General features: G+C 40.7%; 1 protein-coding gene across 1 annotated transcript; it reads right to left on the bottom strand.

Annotated features, from left to right (window-relative positions):
- Positions 1-634: 634 nt before the first annotated feature.
- Positions 635-14181, bottom strand: KDELR2 (KDEL endoplasmic reticulum protein retention receptor 2). Its single transcript, XM_026859296.1, has 5 exons — positions 14041-14181; positions 7042-7142; positions 3944-4102; positions 2672-2924; positions 635-1863 (listed from the first exon to the last, which is right to left on the bottom strand). Exons 1-5 carry the CDS (start codon positions 14129-14131, stop codon positions 1829-1831), a joined length of 639 nt encoding a protein of 212 aa, XP_026715097.1. The 5' UTR covers positions 14132-14181; the 3' UTR covers positions 635-1828.
- Positions 14182-14187: the final 6 nt, after the last annotated feature.

Genomic DNA, 14187 nt, shown 5'->3' with positions numbered 1-14187 from the left:
TACAGAAGGCAGCGTGAGCTGCCGGCTTGGGTTGGAGCGGCCCTGCTCCCCGCACTCGCGGGACACACCCGGGAGGGACCCTGCAACTGAATCAAAGGACACCGCTAACCCCGAGGCAGTCAGTAACCTACCCCGGCCCTGCAGTGCTCTCTCCTACCGACAAGCACCGCTCTCACATCGCTCTGAGGCTGCAGCTAGGACAGTGTTTAGTTACAGGGTCAGACGTTGTTTTAATCAGCTCTGAACAGCAGTGGGATACTCAGTGTAGTGTCCAGGATAGGAGAGCACAGCATCTTAGCATATGCACTCTGCAGATAAAAAAACACTATTCACAGTTGGGGTTAGGAATGATAACCACTGCTAACTAGGGGGGCAACCATAGTAAACTACATTAGAGAAGACACATCAAAAATATATACAAGTACCAAATCCTCCTCCAAACCCTGGAGATAGTTCTGCTTTTTCTGTAAAAAGTCAAAGTCACCATTTCTTCATCCAGTGATAATGCCCCTTGTAGCCTTAAAAAGTTAATTTCAGCAGAGCAAACAATGACATTAAGTAACTTGTCCTTACTACAACTTTTCATCCAGTCCCAGGCTAACAGAAAACTTTAATTCAGGAATAAAAAAAAACATTTTCACCATTTCATAAAGTGTTTATTGAGGATGGTAACACAGGATAAATCATGCAACAGCTCAGTAAAAAAAGGGAATCATTTAAAGGATAAAGAATGGTAACTGGTGCTGCTGATTTTGAAAAGTTTATAAAAAAAAATATTAATTGTCCAAAAGTGACATCAAAAACCACTTGAAGCTGAACATGGAAGTTGCTTATAAAGCATTAATTTAAAAGAAAATGTAGATACTGTTTAAAATAATCACCTACAGATTACTGTTATCAACAACTTACAAGTCTCCCATTTCTAAAGCTGCAGTGGTGTAGCAGGGCTGTACATCCCAGATATTTAACCTTCTTTTCCTGGACAAAGAATACAGTCACAAACATTTGCCACTAAGCAACACAACTGCACCTCGTACCCTTCACGACCTGCGCTGCCAAGTGCTTTCATCACTGGGATTACCTTCCCAAACATCATGGCAAAACAGGAAAGGGACCCACCCTTGTGGCCTCAACAGATTTCCTTACTGTTCTCTTGCCATCAGCCTGTTTTAGAAGGAGAACAGCTACAAAATGTGACTGTTCCCCTTCTAGCACCAACATATATTTTAAAGAAGAAAACTCCATGTCAGCAGATGGCACAAAGACTGGGCACCAGTACATCACATTGAACATCGGTGGTTTCAGATTTAGAGTTGACATATATTCACCTTTTGGAAAAAAATAAATATAGTGGAATGAAAATTGAATCAAAGGGAAAGAACAGATGACTACCATCCATCAAGGATGCACATATCTGTGCACTGGAAAAAAAAAAAAAAAAGAAAAAAAAAAATCAGTCATTTCAAAGAAATTCTTGAAAATTAAAAAAAAAGTTTGCACTTGTTCCTGGTCATAAACAATCTCACAAAAATTTCACTTTTGGAACTATTCCAATTGAAACTATACACTGAATTTATTAATACAGTATAAGTTTCTTTATGTAAAAAATCTTTATACATAGTAATAAAAAAGATAAAGGCAAGATGCATCAAACAGAAATCTGCTGGTTGTTTTTCCTCCGTTCTTACAGAGCCGCTGATGACTACCTGCACTATAAAGAGCTGTGTTTCTGACTTTCTGTCTCAAGCATCTTCACCTTTGCTTGTGATAAGGATTGTTCTGTCCAAGCATCCAAAAGGACAGATGCTGGTGATGGTTTTTTTGGCACTTACGCTGGCAAACTGAGCTTCTTTCCCTTGAGTACTGTAAGGAAAAGTAGAAAAGAAAACAATTAGTAAAACAAAGATGTGGTCTAGGAGAAGCACATACTGTTTAAATTTCAAAGGGACCAAAACCTGTCACACAGGGTCACTCAGTTACAGAACAGGTGCACCACAGACAGTCCTCCAAGCTTGCCTCTCTCTCTTTAATACATGCTACTAAAACGGTGATAAATTAACAACTATTCCAATCCTGCCCTCTTGTGGCACCCTGGAATTCTCACTTTTCATCCTCACAGGACATACCTAGCCTATGACTGTGATTTCTTAAGAGTTAGGACTAAAAACACCACAGTCCCATATAGCTCTGTAGAGATATGATGGAAGCTGGAATGTGAATAAGGATAGAATTACTAAAACACCCAGCAGAAATGACTGCTTCTACACTTAGCATGAACAGAAACATCCAAAATCCTTTGGACTCTGAGTATTTAAAACACTGAGAAAGGTGTCTGTAAGCATGGAATCTGCACAGAGCAGTGTACATTGTCAAGAGAAGCATATGGATCACGCTCATCAATGGAAGACAACAGCAACATGTATTTAGCCATACTCATTTTAACCATGTCAATTAAGTTCATCAGACAATTTATACTCTATCCATACTCAAAACCAATCCTCAGAAATACTGCATGCTTACAGAAAGTGTACTTCATAAATCTATCAAGGAGGTTCCAGTGATAATTTGCACACAGAATTAACAACCTAGTAATGTCGATACAGCAGATTCCTGTGAACGTGTTAACTGCTACATTCCACAAGCTGAAGCTGGAAGTTATTGCATGACTTACCTTTTGTAACATACAAATAGAAGAAGTCACAGTAAAGAACGGTCTGGACCACACCAGCAACAACAGCTATGAGGTCAAAAAATCCCTCAAAATAGTAGCGCCAAATCCAGTTGACTAAGTACAAGGCACGGTACAGACCCAAGAAGAAAAGGTAGTGGGTAGTGATGGTCTCTGCTTCCCCAGTTTTGCTGATCATAAAAAGTTGAGGGAGAATAGCAACTGATTCAAGATAGATGGAGAAGGTCCACAGTATCTGAAAGAATAAAAAAAAAAAACAACACACAGATATATTCAACTGCCTTACTGATAACAGAAGCACAGAAAATATTTGACTTTGCCTGACTTTTGACTCTTTAAAATGTTATGAATAGGTACAGTATTTTGGCAAACTATTCTTGCTACAGGAAAAAAACAAGCGAAAGCTTCATAATCAACCACAGGATGGTATAGGGAAACAACTCTCCTGGAAAACAACAGACTCCGAATCAGCTGTCTAGCGAGCTGGCAGGCATAGGTTTAGTCATGAGAAAACTTATGTGCATCCATGAGCTCAGGATTCAGTCCCATGAAACACAGCTTACAGAGCTGGTGCTGTAAAAAGCTGAAGGGAAGACAAAATCCTTTCTTCCCCATCTTCTTTCAACTTCATTAATCCATCAGTTTAAAGAATCAGTTAATACAGAACAAAATTTAACATAGTGTCTCAATTAAGATTCCTTTATTTTCTAATAAAATAATTTTACTGTACTAAATATAGAAAAGCAGCTCAGCCCACTTAAAATAAGCATCTAAAGTTATTCTCTGTTGTGGGAAAAACTACCTGTTTGAACTCTCTACAATTACATTTTTAATATAATTTTTCTCACAGAAAACCACATAGCTGCATTTCAAACACAATACAATTCTTTCCAATACTCCTGAATGTCTGTGTTTCTACAAAATTCAAGAAGTATTGCAATTCCTTTTGTTTTCACCAGTTTGTTGGCACCAACTATTCACAAACTGCATAAAAGGAAGGATACTTTTGAAATAATATAACCATCAGAGTGTACTGTCTTCTGCTTAATAAAATAATCAGTGTTGATAATAATGATAGTCTCATGAAGTGCCTTAAATTTTCACAGAAATCTATATTGTAAAGACGCTTTAAGGAAACAGGATTAGCCTGAACCTACTAAACATATGCATCTTTCAAGCATTCCTCAATCAGCCTAAAAATATCTTCATATTTTGGAGAAAAAAACTATAACTTCCTGCCCACAATCAACTCACCTCCAGAGGAGAGAAGTCATGATTGACAAGAAATGAGAGTCCACCAACAGGAACTATCAGAAACTCCACTCTGAATGTATCATGGTTTCCATCATAGGTGGCCTTAAATTTCATGTAGATCAGATACACAGTGGCATACGAGCAGGCAATGTAGATAAGCTAGAGCAAGGAAAGAAAAAACAAAAACCAAAACAACAGACACAAGTTGCAGGATTAGATCAAACTCACTAAACAAAGACATTCCCAGGCACTAAGAGGAGTAAGTGCTGTCTTTTTTGGTTGTTTGTATTGTTTGTTCACATGCTTTTGCAGTTCCAGGCTATGTGGTAGTATTTATCTTTGCTCAGCAGAGTTATAATTCAAAACCAATCACTCTGGGCTCTAGTGATTTTGTTGCTTTAAAAGCATCACCTTGCCTCTTGTTGAAGTGACTGTCCAAAGTTTCTTTAAAGATCTTTCCTAAGTAGACAGAACTAAGGAACTGACTGGAGAAGGAACACCCCTTCTGCTGCTGTGGGAGAAGCACTGGCCCAAAACATTTACATTAAAAGCATACACGTAGTAATGATGAAAGGGGTCTTCTAACATTCAAAAAACCTGGGAGTGGTGTGGCCTATGTGGCAATCAAAAATCTATTCGATAAGCCCCATTAGGACTCAGCCATTTAACATATCACAAATTAGCTGATTTCATTTAGACCTTTAAACATCTCTAAAATCTGAAGAGTGGCAAGTGAACTGTGTTCTCCACCAACCAACAGGCCATAAACCCTGCAAAACTAACAGACTGCTAGAAGCATTGAACCAGAGCGCAGTTTCAGTTGATGTCTAACATTACAATTTTTAATTGTTATGATATGGCAGATTTCATAGCTATTCCCCGTGGAATAGGCAAATAGCCTTATTTTACAGAAGAGAAAACAGAGAGAATACATGACTTTCTAAAGGTTAATCTGCCATCATCAGGACAGAGCCCACATTGTCCTGGAGACAACATAGTACAGTAGGACTAGACAAATAGTTTAGCTCCTGCCTTAGTTTCATCACAGAGATTAAATATTCCAAGCCATTTATCACATTAAATATAGGTTCCTTACAACTGCAAAGTAACAGATTAAAACCCCCACTGTTTGCAGATGCTACAAATCACTAAAAGTGCTGTTCACAGATACAAAATGTTACAAACACTGTATTAAGGAGCTCAGAATCTGAAGACTCGACTACACTCGCACCCTAGCTGACTGGAGATAAAGGACCACAGGATGGGATATCAGATATAGGGAACCCCTACTACAGGTGTAAACTAATCATAATTGCTAGGGTCATAGAAGACACTAAGGAAGTGTGAATTAACTCCTTATTTATGATTTCTTTATGAGAATTATGGTGTGTTCTGGGACACCCAAGAAGTTTTCATTTTTAAAGATAACAAAAGAATGGTAGAAAAATGACTGCAGAGTGCATCAGCAGAAATGCATCTGATATGCAGATAAAGGTACCATGAAAAAGAAACTATAAGATATAGAACACTACAGATCACAAAACTTAGACTGCAGGTCATTAAGAAAGGCAGGCAATGCCAATTTTTGTATTTCTGTATATATTCCTGGAATGCAGAAGAAACTAATTTTCCTAAGTATGTGATGATCACTGCCAAATACAGCTAGTTGGCACCTGTAGTTTAATAAATATTTCTCTAAAAATACTGAAGAAAGTCCTAATTACAGAAATTAATACATTTCTTTGCTGCAAATGACAGCACTTTCCTCAGATTAGAAAGTTCATTTAGTTATGCTCTGGGTAAGATTCTTTGTAGAGTAGTTCCTGTTCTCTACAACTGTGTAATGTTATATACCCCTAAATATACGTAGATAGAACAAGAAGCTGTGTTGGGACACTCGAGCAGCTTTGTCTTGGCACTACAATATTGGGCTCAAAGCCAATTACATCTAACAGTCTCTCTAAGCAGTAACCTTTAATAGAGGCTTCGGTTTTGCAATTTAATAGTGGATTTGAACAGAGGAACACTCTTTCATTACTGGAAAGACTCAGTTCAGTATGAAGCTGAGTATCACAAGTGTAATTTCCCATACTCATTCCTTTTCTGGGTAGGAGGACTGCAGAACAAAGACATGGTCATGACCCCGGAATCATAACCAATAAACGAAATGCAGAAAAACCTAGCTGCTCCTCTAGTGCACCCAACAGTAGCTTTCAATATTCTCAGAAATTACACAGGGAAAAAAACCTTGTTTTTCAAGAATATTTTACTCAATTCACAGTTCTGCACCTAGACTGTTATTATTAAAGCTTAAGCATAAACATTTGACTTGTTAGAAGGCAAGAGTGTGAGTTTAAGATCTAAAATTTTATTTTATGGTATTATTCCCCTGATTCTTCAGTATGTTTTGCATTATTGACTACCTAGAGGGTATCTTTGCCAAGAGGAAAGACTATCTCAGTTAAAGTTGAAGAGCATAAAAAAATCCAGGAGTAAAGGAACTGGATTAAAAATGTGTCTGCTCTGGTGCCACAAACACACTACACCCTTCCAAGTCTTTATTTTCTTGTACTCAGCACCAGCATTTGCAGGAATAAGTAAGAAATAACACAACCAAATCTGGGCTCACTAATATGCAGTGGACAAGCGAACAGGATATAATCTGATGGAAGCTACATTCATAAGAACATACTCCTGTCAACTTTTGATCAGCCTCTGACCAGACACTAGCTGCAATTCTGGCAATGCATTTTGAATATCAATCTACCTTGGAGAGGATAAAAAGAGATTTACTTAAGCTTTAATGTCTCAGTTGAGAAATACAATTTATTTGAACTGTTTTCCCAAAAGCTTTTATTTTTAATAACCAAAACATCACTTGTTCTAAATGTCACAGTCCCCATAGGGTTTTTAAAAATTGCATGTAGGGTGTAGGAAAAAGTGGTTTGAGTTCATCTCTCACATTCTTTATCCAAAGGTGGTCTAAAACTTATTCTGTAGTAACTATGCAGTGGGCCATTTGAAGAGGCTTTTATTAATGAAATTATGCTCTCTGCATACACCATTACTAGCTTTTCTAACTCTTCAGTATACTCTACCTTCATAGATGTGTTATACAATGAAATGAATGAAGTGAAGAGGTCCAGATAACGGGTAGTGAAGACCAGTGCAAACAGAAGCTGGCTTTTCCCAGAAATACCTAAAGCAATAAAGGAAATAATTAATTATTCAAAAAGTGGTGATGTACTTTAAAACACTTGATGCCAAGGAGGAGAAAAGATATAGCCTTTATTTCTAAGCAAGTTGGTTACAAAATTAGGACAAAATCCAGGCTTCCAAACTGTACAAACAGAATTGTAAGGCCATATATCTCAGTAGCGTGCATGTAAGTTACCTTATGTTGGAAGAGGTGCTAGCACTACACAAGACTTAGAAGTTACTCATAGCAGAGAGCTTGCAGGTGATATATTTGGAGATTACACTATCTGTTCTGCATTATTACTGGGCACTATGCAGCATGGCTGCATTAGCTTTCAATTCTCAGAGTGCTGTCACATGCCTCAGTCCATTCTTTAGATGCTCAATAGCTGGAAAGGTACAAGGGCAATAGATACTACAGATCCAGTGATAATCAGAAAGTATGCCAGCACCAATAACATGACTTTAAAGGGATAAATTGATTTTAAAACATAAGGCAATTAAATTCAGAAACTTAACTGATCACATGCTGGGGGAAATAATAAAATGAGTCAAAACCAGATGTTACTATGTACTGTAATAAAATTTTAAAAAGAGAGAAGTGAGCTAAAATGACAGACATCTACATTGCATCTTCAAAGTAACTTTCTATTTTAGGCCAAAGCCCCAACAACAAAACATTTGTTTATACATTAATTTCAGCCAGTAGAGCAGAGTTAGAAGCATAAAAACTTTGCACAGTCACTAAATGCTTCTGAAAACTGAGGTGAAGCATCACTCCATAATACTGATGTAGTGGTGGTGTCACAGCAGGGGGACAAAACAACCTAGCCTGTGCCTCTATCTTGTTATTCCAATTATTCTTGTTTGCAGTCATCCAGGGTGAAAATATTTGAATCTGTTCAGCTAAGCATGCAAATATTGTTCAAAAAACAGGAGGGGAAAAAAGAGTCTTTAGGAGAGGGTTATGATGCAAGGCTGAAAATCCTTGTCCCTTTATACAGTGATATTTCTGAGAAAGGCTTTTATTAACAGTGCCATAAAGCAATTAGAAGAAAGGCTATCTGCTGTGGTTATTGAACTCCTTTCCCACCCTGGCTTAAGAAACACTGAATAAGCTGCCCCAGATGAAGAGGTTTTATGTTTATACGTAAAGGACAGGAATGGCTGAAAAAGTAACAATTAAAAACGGTTTTTCTTTGCAGCTTTCATACGTGAAATGTCTATGAGGCGAGCCTAATGTACTATCTGCAGAACAACCCAACTGCCCATAAGTGACTGTAGCACAGGAAACAGCAAATGCCTCAAAACCTACAGTTCTGCAGGCTGAAAAACTATAAAACAAAAGCTTTATTAAAAAAAAAAACAACAAACCAACAACAAAACAAAAACAAAACCCCAAAACAAACCACTTTGTAAAGTTAAAAAAAAACCCAAACAAACAGTTTTGACATTTCTTGAACTAGAACCATGTTGCAAAGACAGCTGAAGCAGCACTCTCAGCTGCATCCCAGGTGCACTCGCTGACATTACAACTCTTGACAGAGCCCTGCTCTCATGCCAGTAAAACCTCTCAGCAAGGAACACTGTCCTAAGGTCAAAACCTACAGGACAAAGAAATCCACCTGGACAGATTACAGTACAGCAATCATGCTACAGCATATAGTTATGTTAAATTATTTAGCATGCTGTTTTCTTTTAATAAATAGCAAAAAGCAAAAACAGAAAAAAAGGCATGTAATAAACATTAATTATTAACAACAGCTATAAATTTGGATCTGGAGGTATTGTCACAAAAATACATGTAATATGCTTGACAAATTCCTCTAAGCCATTGTCAGCCTCACCTACCCCCCAAACCAAAAGTTGTGAGTTTTATTAAGGCTTTCAGTATTTTCACTGAATTTTGATTCTTTAGAACAGTCAGATGTTCCTGAAACACATTCTAAAGTCACAACTAATTTTCAAGTTATGTAGGCCAGACTAAGCAAGGTTCAAAGTTTAAAGCAAAGACCTTCAGAGAGACAGGCAAACTGGGAAAAAGATCTATACCAGAGTCATAGAATCGTCTAGGCTGGAAAAGACCTAATGCCACCACTAGCAAAAATGAGGGGTGTAAACAGGTAAACACTCTGTCACATGAATTTGACGCATTTCAAAACTTCAGGAAATACAACAATATACCTGCCACAGCGCTGTCCTTGGCTCATGGTTGGCAACTGCAATACACTGGGCCCACAATGCTGTTCTCATCCTTCTCCCTTTGCTTTTACTCCCGCAAACATTACTTAGTTCTTGAGCTAAATAAACACACGTTTTTATTTCGTCTTCCCAAGCTCTGGGGTCAAATTTTGAAGAGTCAAACATCTCATTTTTGTTTTGTAAAAACACACATGGAAAAACTTCCACTTCTGCACTCTGGCTTGGCTAAAAGCAATAGAATGAAACTTTAATTCAAAAGCTCACCTGATTTTCACAGCCAGGGAATACAGCAGAGCTGAAATTGTAGCACTGTCTCATCAACTTCAATTTGTTATTATGAATTAGGTAAAGAGCAATAGGCAGCACTAGAGGCATGCAGTCAACCTGGCTGTGGAGTGTGTATGCTACTTACTAACTCTGAACTGCGTATCACAACCATAATATCTACAAACAAAAGTTTTTCTAAGGAAAGCCAGTCCATACTTTGTCATGTAAACTTCACAGACTTTTTGAAGTACTTAACAACAAAAAAAGTTTTGTTCATTATGAAGTCCACATCAGCCACAGAACCACAACTGCTTTGGTTCTAATAAAGTGCTAACATTAAGAATCTTGTACTTTCAATTAAAAAACCCAACCCAACTCTAAACACACATTTGTCAGTTGAGAAAGGCAAAATTTTCCTTCAAAGAGAGCGAAGAAATTCCAAACCTACCTAAAGCAGCATTTTTTGAGACATAAATTGGCAGCAGACAGTGGCAAAGCACTGTCTGAAGTCTTCGACGTAGCATACAATCTGGTCCATACCAGACAAACGAAATTATGAGAGACAGTTACACTATGTAGCAAAAGTATTAAACATTTACCATCTACACCACTTTTTTACAGTGTTCAGCATATAATTTGACAAGTCTTGCAACTGCAGGTCACCTTTAACACTTGACAAATGACAGAGAAACACAAATCAATTTTCAGGCAGTAATTCACAGTGCAAACAATCTAATTTGACTTGGAATGGATTAGAAAATACAGTCTGAACATGACAACGTTTGAAAGCACAGGATTCTTCAAGTCTCATGAATTTCCTAATTATGACATGAAGTCAATAATGGAGTTACCTGCTATATTCTTCATGGCTCCTAGTAATTATTTTTGAGCTGTTATTTGGAGTGGCAAACATTTTTCCAAATTCTAAATTTGGAAACTCAAGTAACCAGTCATGCAAAAAATTGCTTCCCTGCCAGCTCTGAAATCATGACTTGATTTGCTTTCCCCTTGTTCTCTTTTTAACATATTGACTAAATTAGGATAGAAAAAAAAAAAGTTTGTCAAACACTGAAAACACAGACTGCTTCATAATGTAGATTATCCTAGCTTCACCTATTTTCCTCAATTAGAGGAGCCACTTTTTAGGAAAGAAAACAGGGACTGATGTGTCTTCAGAAAACAGTAGGTTGTGGCAGAGGTACACAGGCTGTCTCCCTCTTGTTTCCAGCTGCTTTTACAGGCCTCTGAGCTCCTCTTGGAACAAAGGCCTCAGACACACACAGATGCAACCAGAAGAGAGGAGTCGGCACCATGTGGTTTGCCAGCTCTTCATGGATCACAGCCTACAGTTTAGCAATCAGTTAGAAGCCTTATTTATTTTCCAAGCTTCTACTGCTTCAAAAGTGCACAGTTAAAGCAGCAGCTGGTTTGCCCGCATCTCCTTCGTCACCAATAACTATGGGGTATAAGTTTATTTAATTTATAAACTGCTCTAATATGCAATGTAAAGGAATCACAGAAAGCCCACTAACAAGAGGCATTTAGCAGCTGCTCAACATTAACTGGTAACTAGGGGTTATTGTTGTGTAGGACTTTAAATACATATTCACATAAAATATATTTGTATTATGTTTTTATTAGTAGAAACCACAACTGACAACAACAAACCACTACAAGGAACAGGACAGAGCCCCCAAAATAAAATTCCATGCTCCTTTGAGGTGGTCTTCTCATTCCAGACAAACTTTTTACAGCCTCAGACGCTAAAGTCATAGAAGTAACATGGATCTGGATTTACTCCAAGGGACTCAGGCAGAACTGGAAGACACCAAAAAAACAATTCCAGACAAATGCATCACTCATTTCATTTTTGTTTTTATCAGGAAAATGAATGAAGCAGACATTTTCTACTGAAAGATTCCACGCATGTCTGCTTGTGTTCAGGGATGCTGGCTAATGTGGTAAACAGAAGAATTGAGGGTCCTATGTAATATAGGCCCATTTACTTTTCTGTTTTGGAAAAAGTAGTACCAAAGATAATGATTGGTACGAGTGTCCTTTCTTATAAGTAAATCCCTAATAAAAGAGATCCTCTATCACAACTGACTTAAGGAAAATATCAGATCACTTTTTAAGCAGAAAAATGGGACTAGGTTTCATTGTACTATACTGTGTAAATAACCTCATGTCCAAAGGTCATTTAAGAATCTCTTGGCTAAAACCTTATTTGAATTTTAGCCTTGCACTAGAGTTTCTCATTTTCCTTCTTCAATCAGCAAGAGATATTTAGGTTTTTACATCATTAACTGTGTTGTTACTTGCAAACTTGACTGTATTTCTCCAGTAAGGCAGAGGACAGAACTCTACAGAAGAGCTGGAGAAGGCCAGACCCTCTCCTGTCAGATCCAGACAGAATTCCTGATCCACTAGAGCCTGAGCCAGGGAAGTTCGTTAGGAAAGAGCTCTTGCACTCCATGACCTCAGAAACAATAGTTCTGCACCACCACTGCATTTGGACTGCGGAGACATTTGCTTGAGCTCTTTTGTAAAATTAAAAGCAGTTTTTGTGTTTAAAACTAATGCTATTAATTTCCTATTTTTTTCTTTTGCACTATCAAGTGATTAGAAGTGACTTGACATGAAAACATACAGAAGCTGTACTTCCTCTTACCTGTAGTGCAAATCTCTTTCATTTCCTCAATTCTTTCAGGTTGCAGCTTAAACTAATTCTTCATGCTCTTAACTGAAGACTTTACAGATACATCTGTCCAACAGTGTTATAACTTGGCATTTGAACCGTATTTCATGTCAACACATGGCAAACCGATTTCAAGAATAATCACTCTTACTAACAAAGGAGAAGCTCACCAGAAAGAAGGCAAAGTCAAGCTCACAGTCAAACCCCGGGACACAGCAAAAACGTTATTTCCGGGGTCGGTGGCGTGATCCGTGCAACACACATAGCACTGAAATGCCCATTTTGAATTACAACAACTCCTAGTTTTCTGAAAGAGATCAGCTATGCTGCAGTTAGAAGAACTGCTTGCAATTCCCTCCAACCACCACACCGTACACTCGAAGCGAGGAAGCAAACCACATCACACAGAATTCGAGCAAGCACGTACAAAACACGGGAGGAAGCACAAGCGTTTCTCCCCCGGGCTGGCAGCGGAGCCGCGGGAGCGGGGCTTCGCCCGGCGCCCAGCCCGCAGGGCGGCCGGGACTCAGCTCCCTCCTCGCCACACCTCTCCCGCTGCCACGTCAGAGCAGGCCGGGATCTCGACCCAGAGCCTGTTCTCTTCAGCCGGGAGCCTCTCTCCTACAGCTTCCTCCTGCAGCTGGCCAGTTAACAAGAAAACACTCCAAAAGCCTTATAAACGGCACGAATGGCAGTTTAATTCTTCCCGCAGCGAGGGCGGAAAACAAAAGGGAAGCAGAGGGCGCGGTAGTCTGCCCAGAACGCAAACCAGTGCGCGGAGGGAAAAGGAGGGAGCGAGGGAAACTTCAGCATCTGCAAATTGCAAGTCAGCGACTCCCAACGCTGCACCAAAACCAGCTTTCACGCACCAGAGCGGCGCTTAAAGCTGCCAACAAACACGCAGACGGAAGGCTGTGCGCTGTCAGGAAAAGCGAAAAAATAAGCTCTAGCTCTTCTTTCCCGATAGTGGCGGGGCGCGGGGAAGGGAGGGAGGCTGCCCGCCCCGCGGGGGACGCATTCCTCCCTCCTCCCCTCCTCCCAACCTGCCTCCCCATTCATTCGCTCGCCACCGGGCAGTTACATAAGGAAGGGGCGACCCTCCCGGGGACAGCCGAGGTGGTGGTGCTCCGGGATTAAAGTACAAATAATGGCAACCACCAAACCTTTAATGAAATCGCAGCTCCCCCGAGTGCGCCCCCACCCCAGAGGGGGGGATGGCAGGCTCCCCTTCCTCCCGCCCGGCTGCCCATCCGCTTCCCCGCACCCTGCGTTTGGAAGGGACTGAGTGAGGAGGGAGGTCGGTCAGGAGGGAGGCTGAGCCCCCTCCCGCCAGCGCTGAGGGGAGCGATCGTCCCTTTTCACCTGCCTGGGCGAGTTCTGCCCTCCCGCCCTGGGGGCCCTCGGGTGGCGACTCAAGGGGGGGCACAATCCGACCCCCCTCCACCTCTCCTCGCTTCATCACAGCCGCCTCCAGGCAAGTGGTGCAGGCGGGACCCCCCATGCTGCCCCCCCCCCCGTGAGCTCTCTTCAAGAAGCGGTCCCTAAACGGCGGCAGAGGTGATCGCAGCACCGCCCACCCCCCTGCCGCGGCGAAAAGGCGGCGATCGCGCCCAGCCCCCAGCGAGGCTCCCCTCAGGCACCGCGGCCCAGAGCTGCCCGGCCGGTCCCGCCGCCCTCCCTTCCTTTCCCTTCTTCCCCTCCCCTCGCCCGCCCAGCGGCCTTCCGCACGCACCCGCGCAGGAGCGGCTCTTCCAGATCTTGAGCAGCAGGATGATGATGGCCGCCAGGTGGGACAAGTCCCCGGTGAGGCGGAAGATGTTCATGGCGGCGGCAGAGGCGGCAGCGCAGCCCGGAGCCGGGGAGCGAAGATGGCGTAAGC

This window comes from Athene cunicularia (genome assembly GCF_003259725.1).
Source record: "Athene cunicularia isolate RWA chromosome 14 unlocalized genomic scaffold, athCun1 chr14_part1, whole genome shotgun sequence".
NCBI lineage: Eukaryota > Metazoa > Chordata > Aves > Strigiformes > Strigidae > Athene > Athene cunicularia.
This window is presented reverse-complemented; position numbering and strand designations above follow the sequence as displayed.

Excerpts from the sequence above, each read along its gene's own strand:
- KDELR2 (XM_026859296.1), bottom strand. The coding sequence starts at position 14,131 with ATGAACATCTTCCGCCTCACCGGGGACTTGTCCCACCTGGCGGCCATC. Across the intron at positions 4,103-7,041 it reads TGTATAACACATCTATGAAG|CTTATCTACATTGCCTGCTC; the intron begins GTAGAGTATACT and ends TCCTTGCTCTAG. Across the intron at positions 1,864-2,671 it reads CTATTTGTATGTTACAAAAG|TACTCAAGGGAAAGAAGCTC; the intron begins GTAAGTCATGCA and ends TTTTCCTTACAG.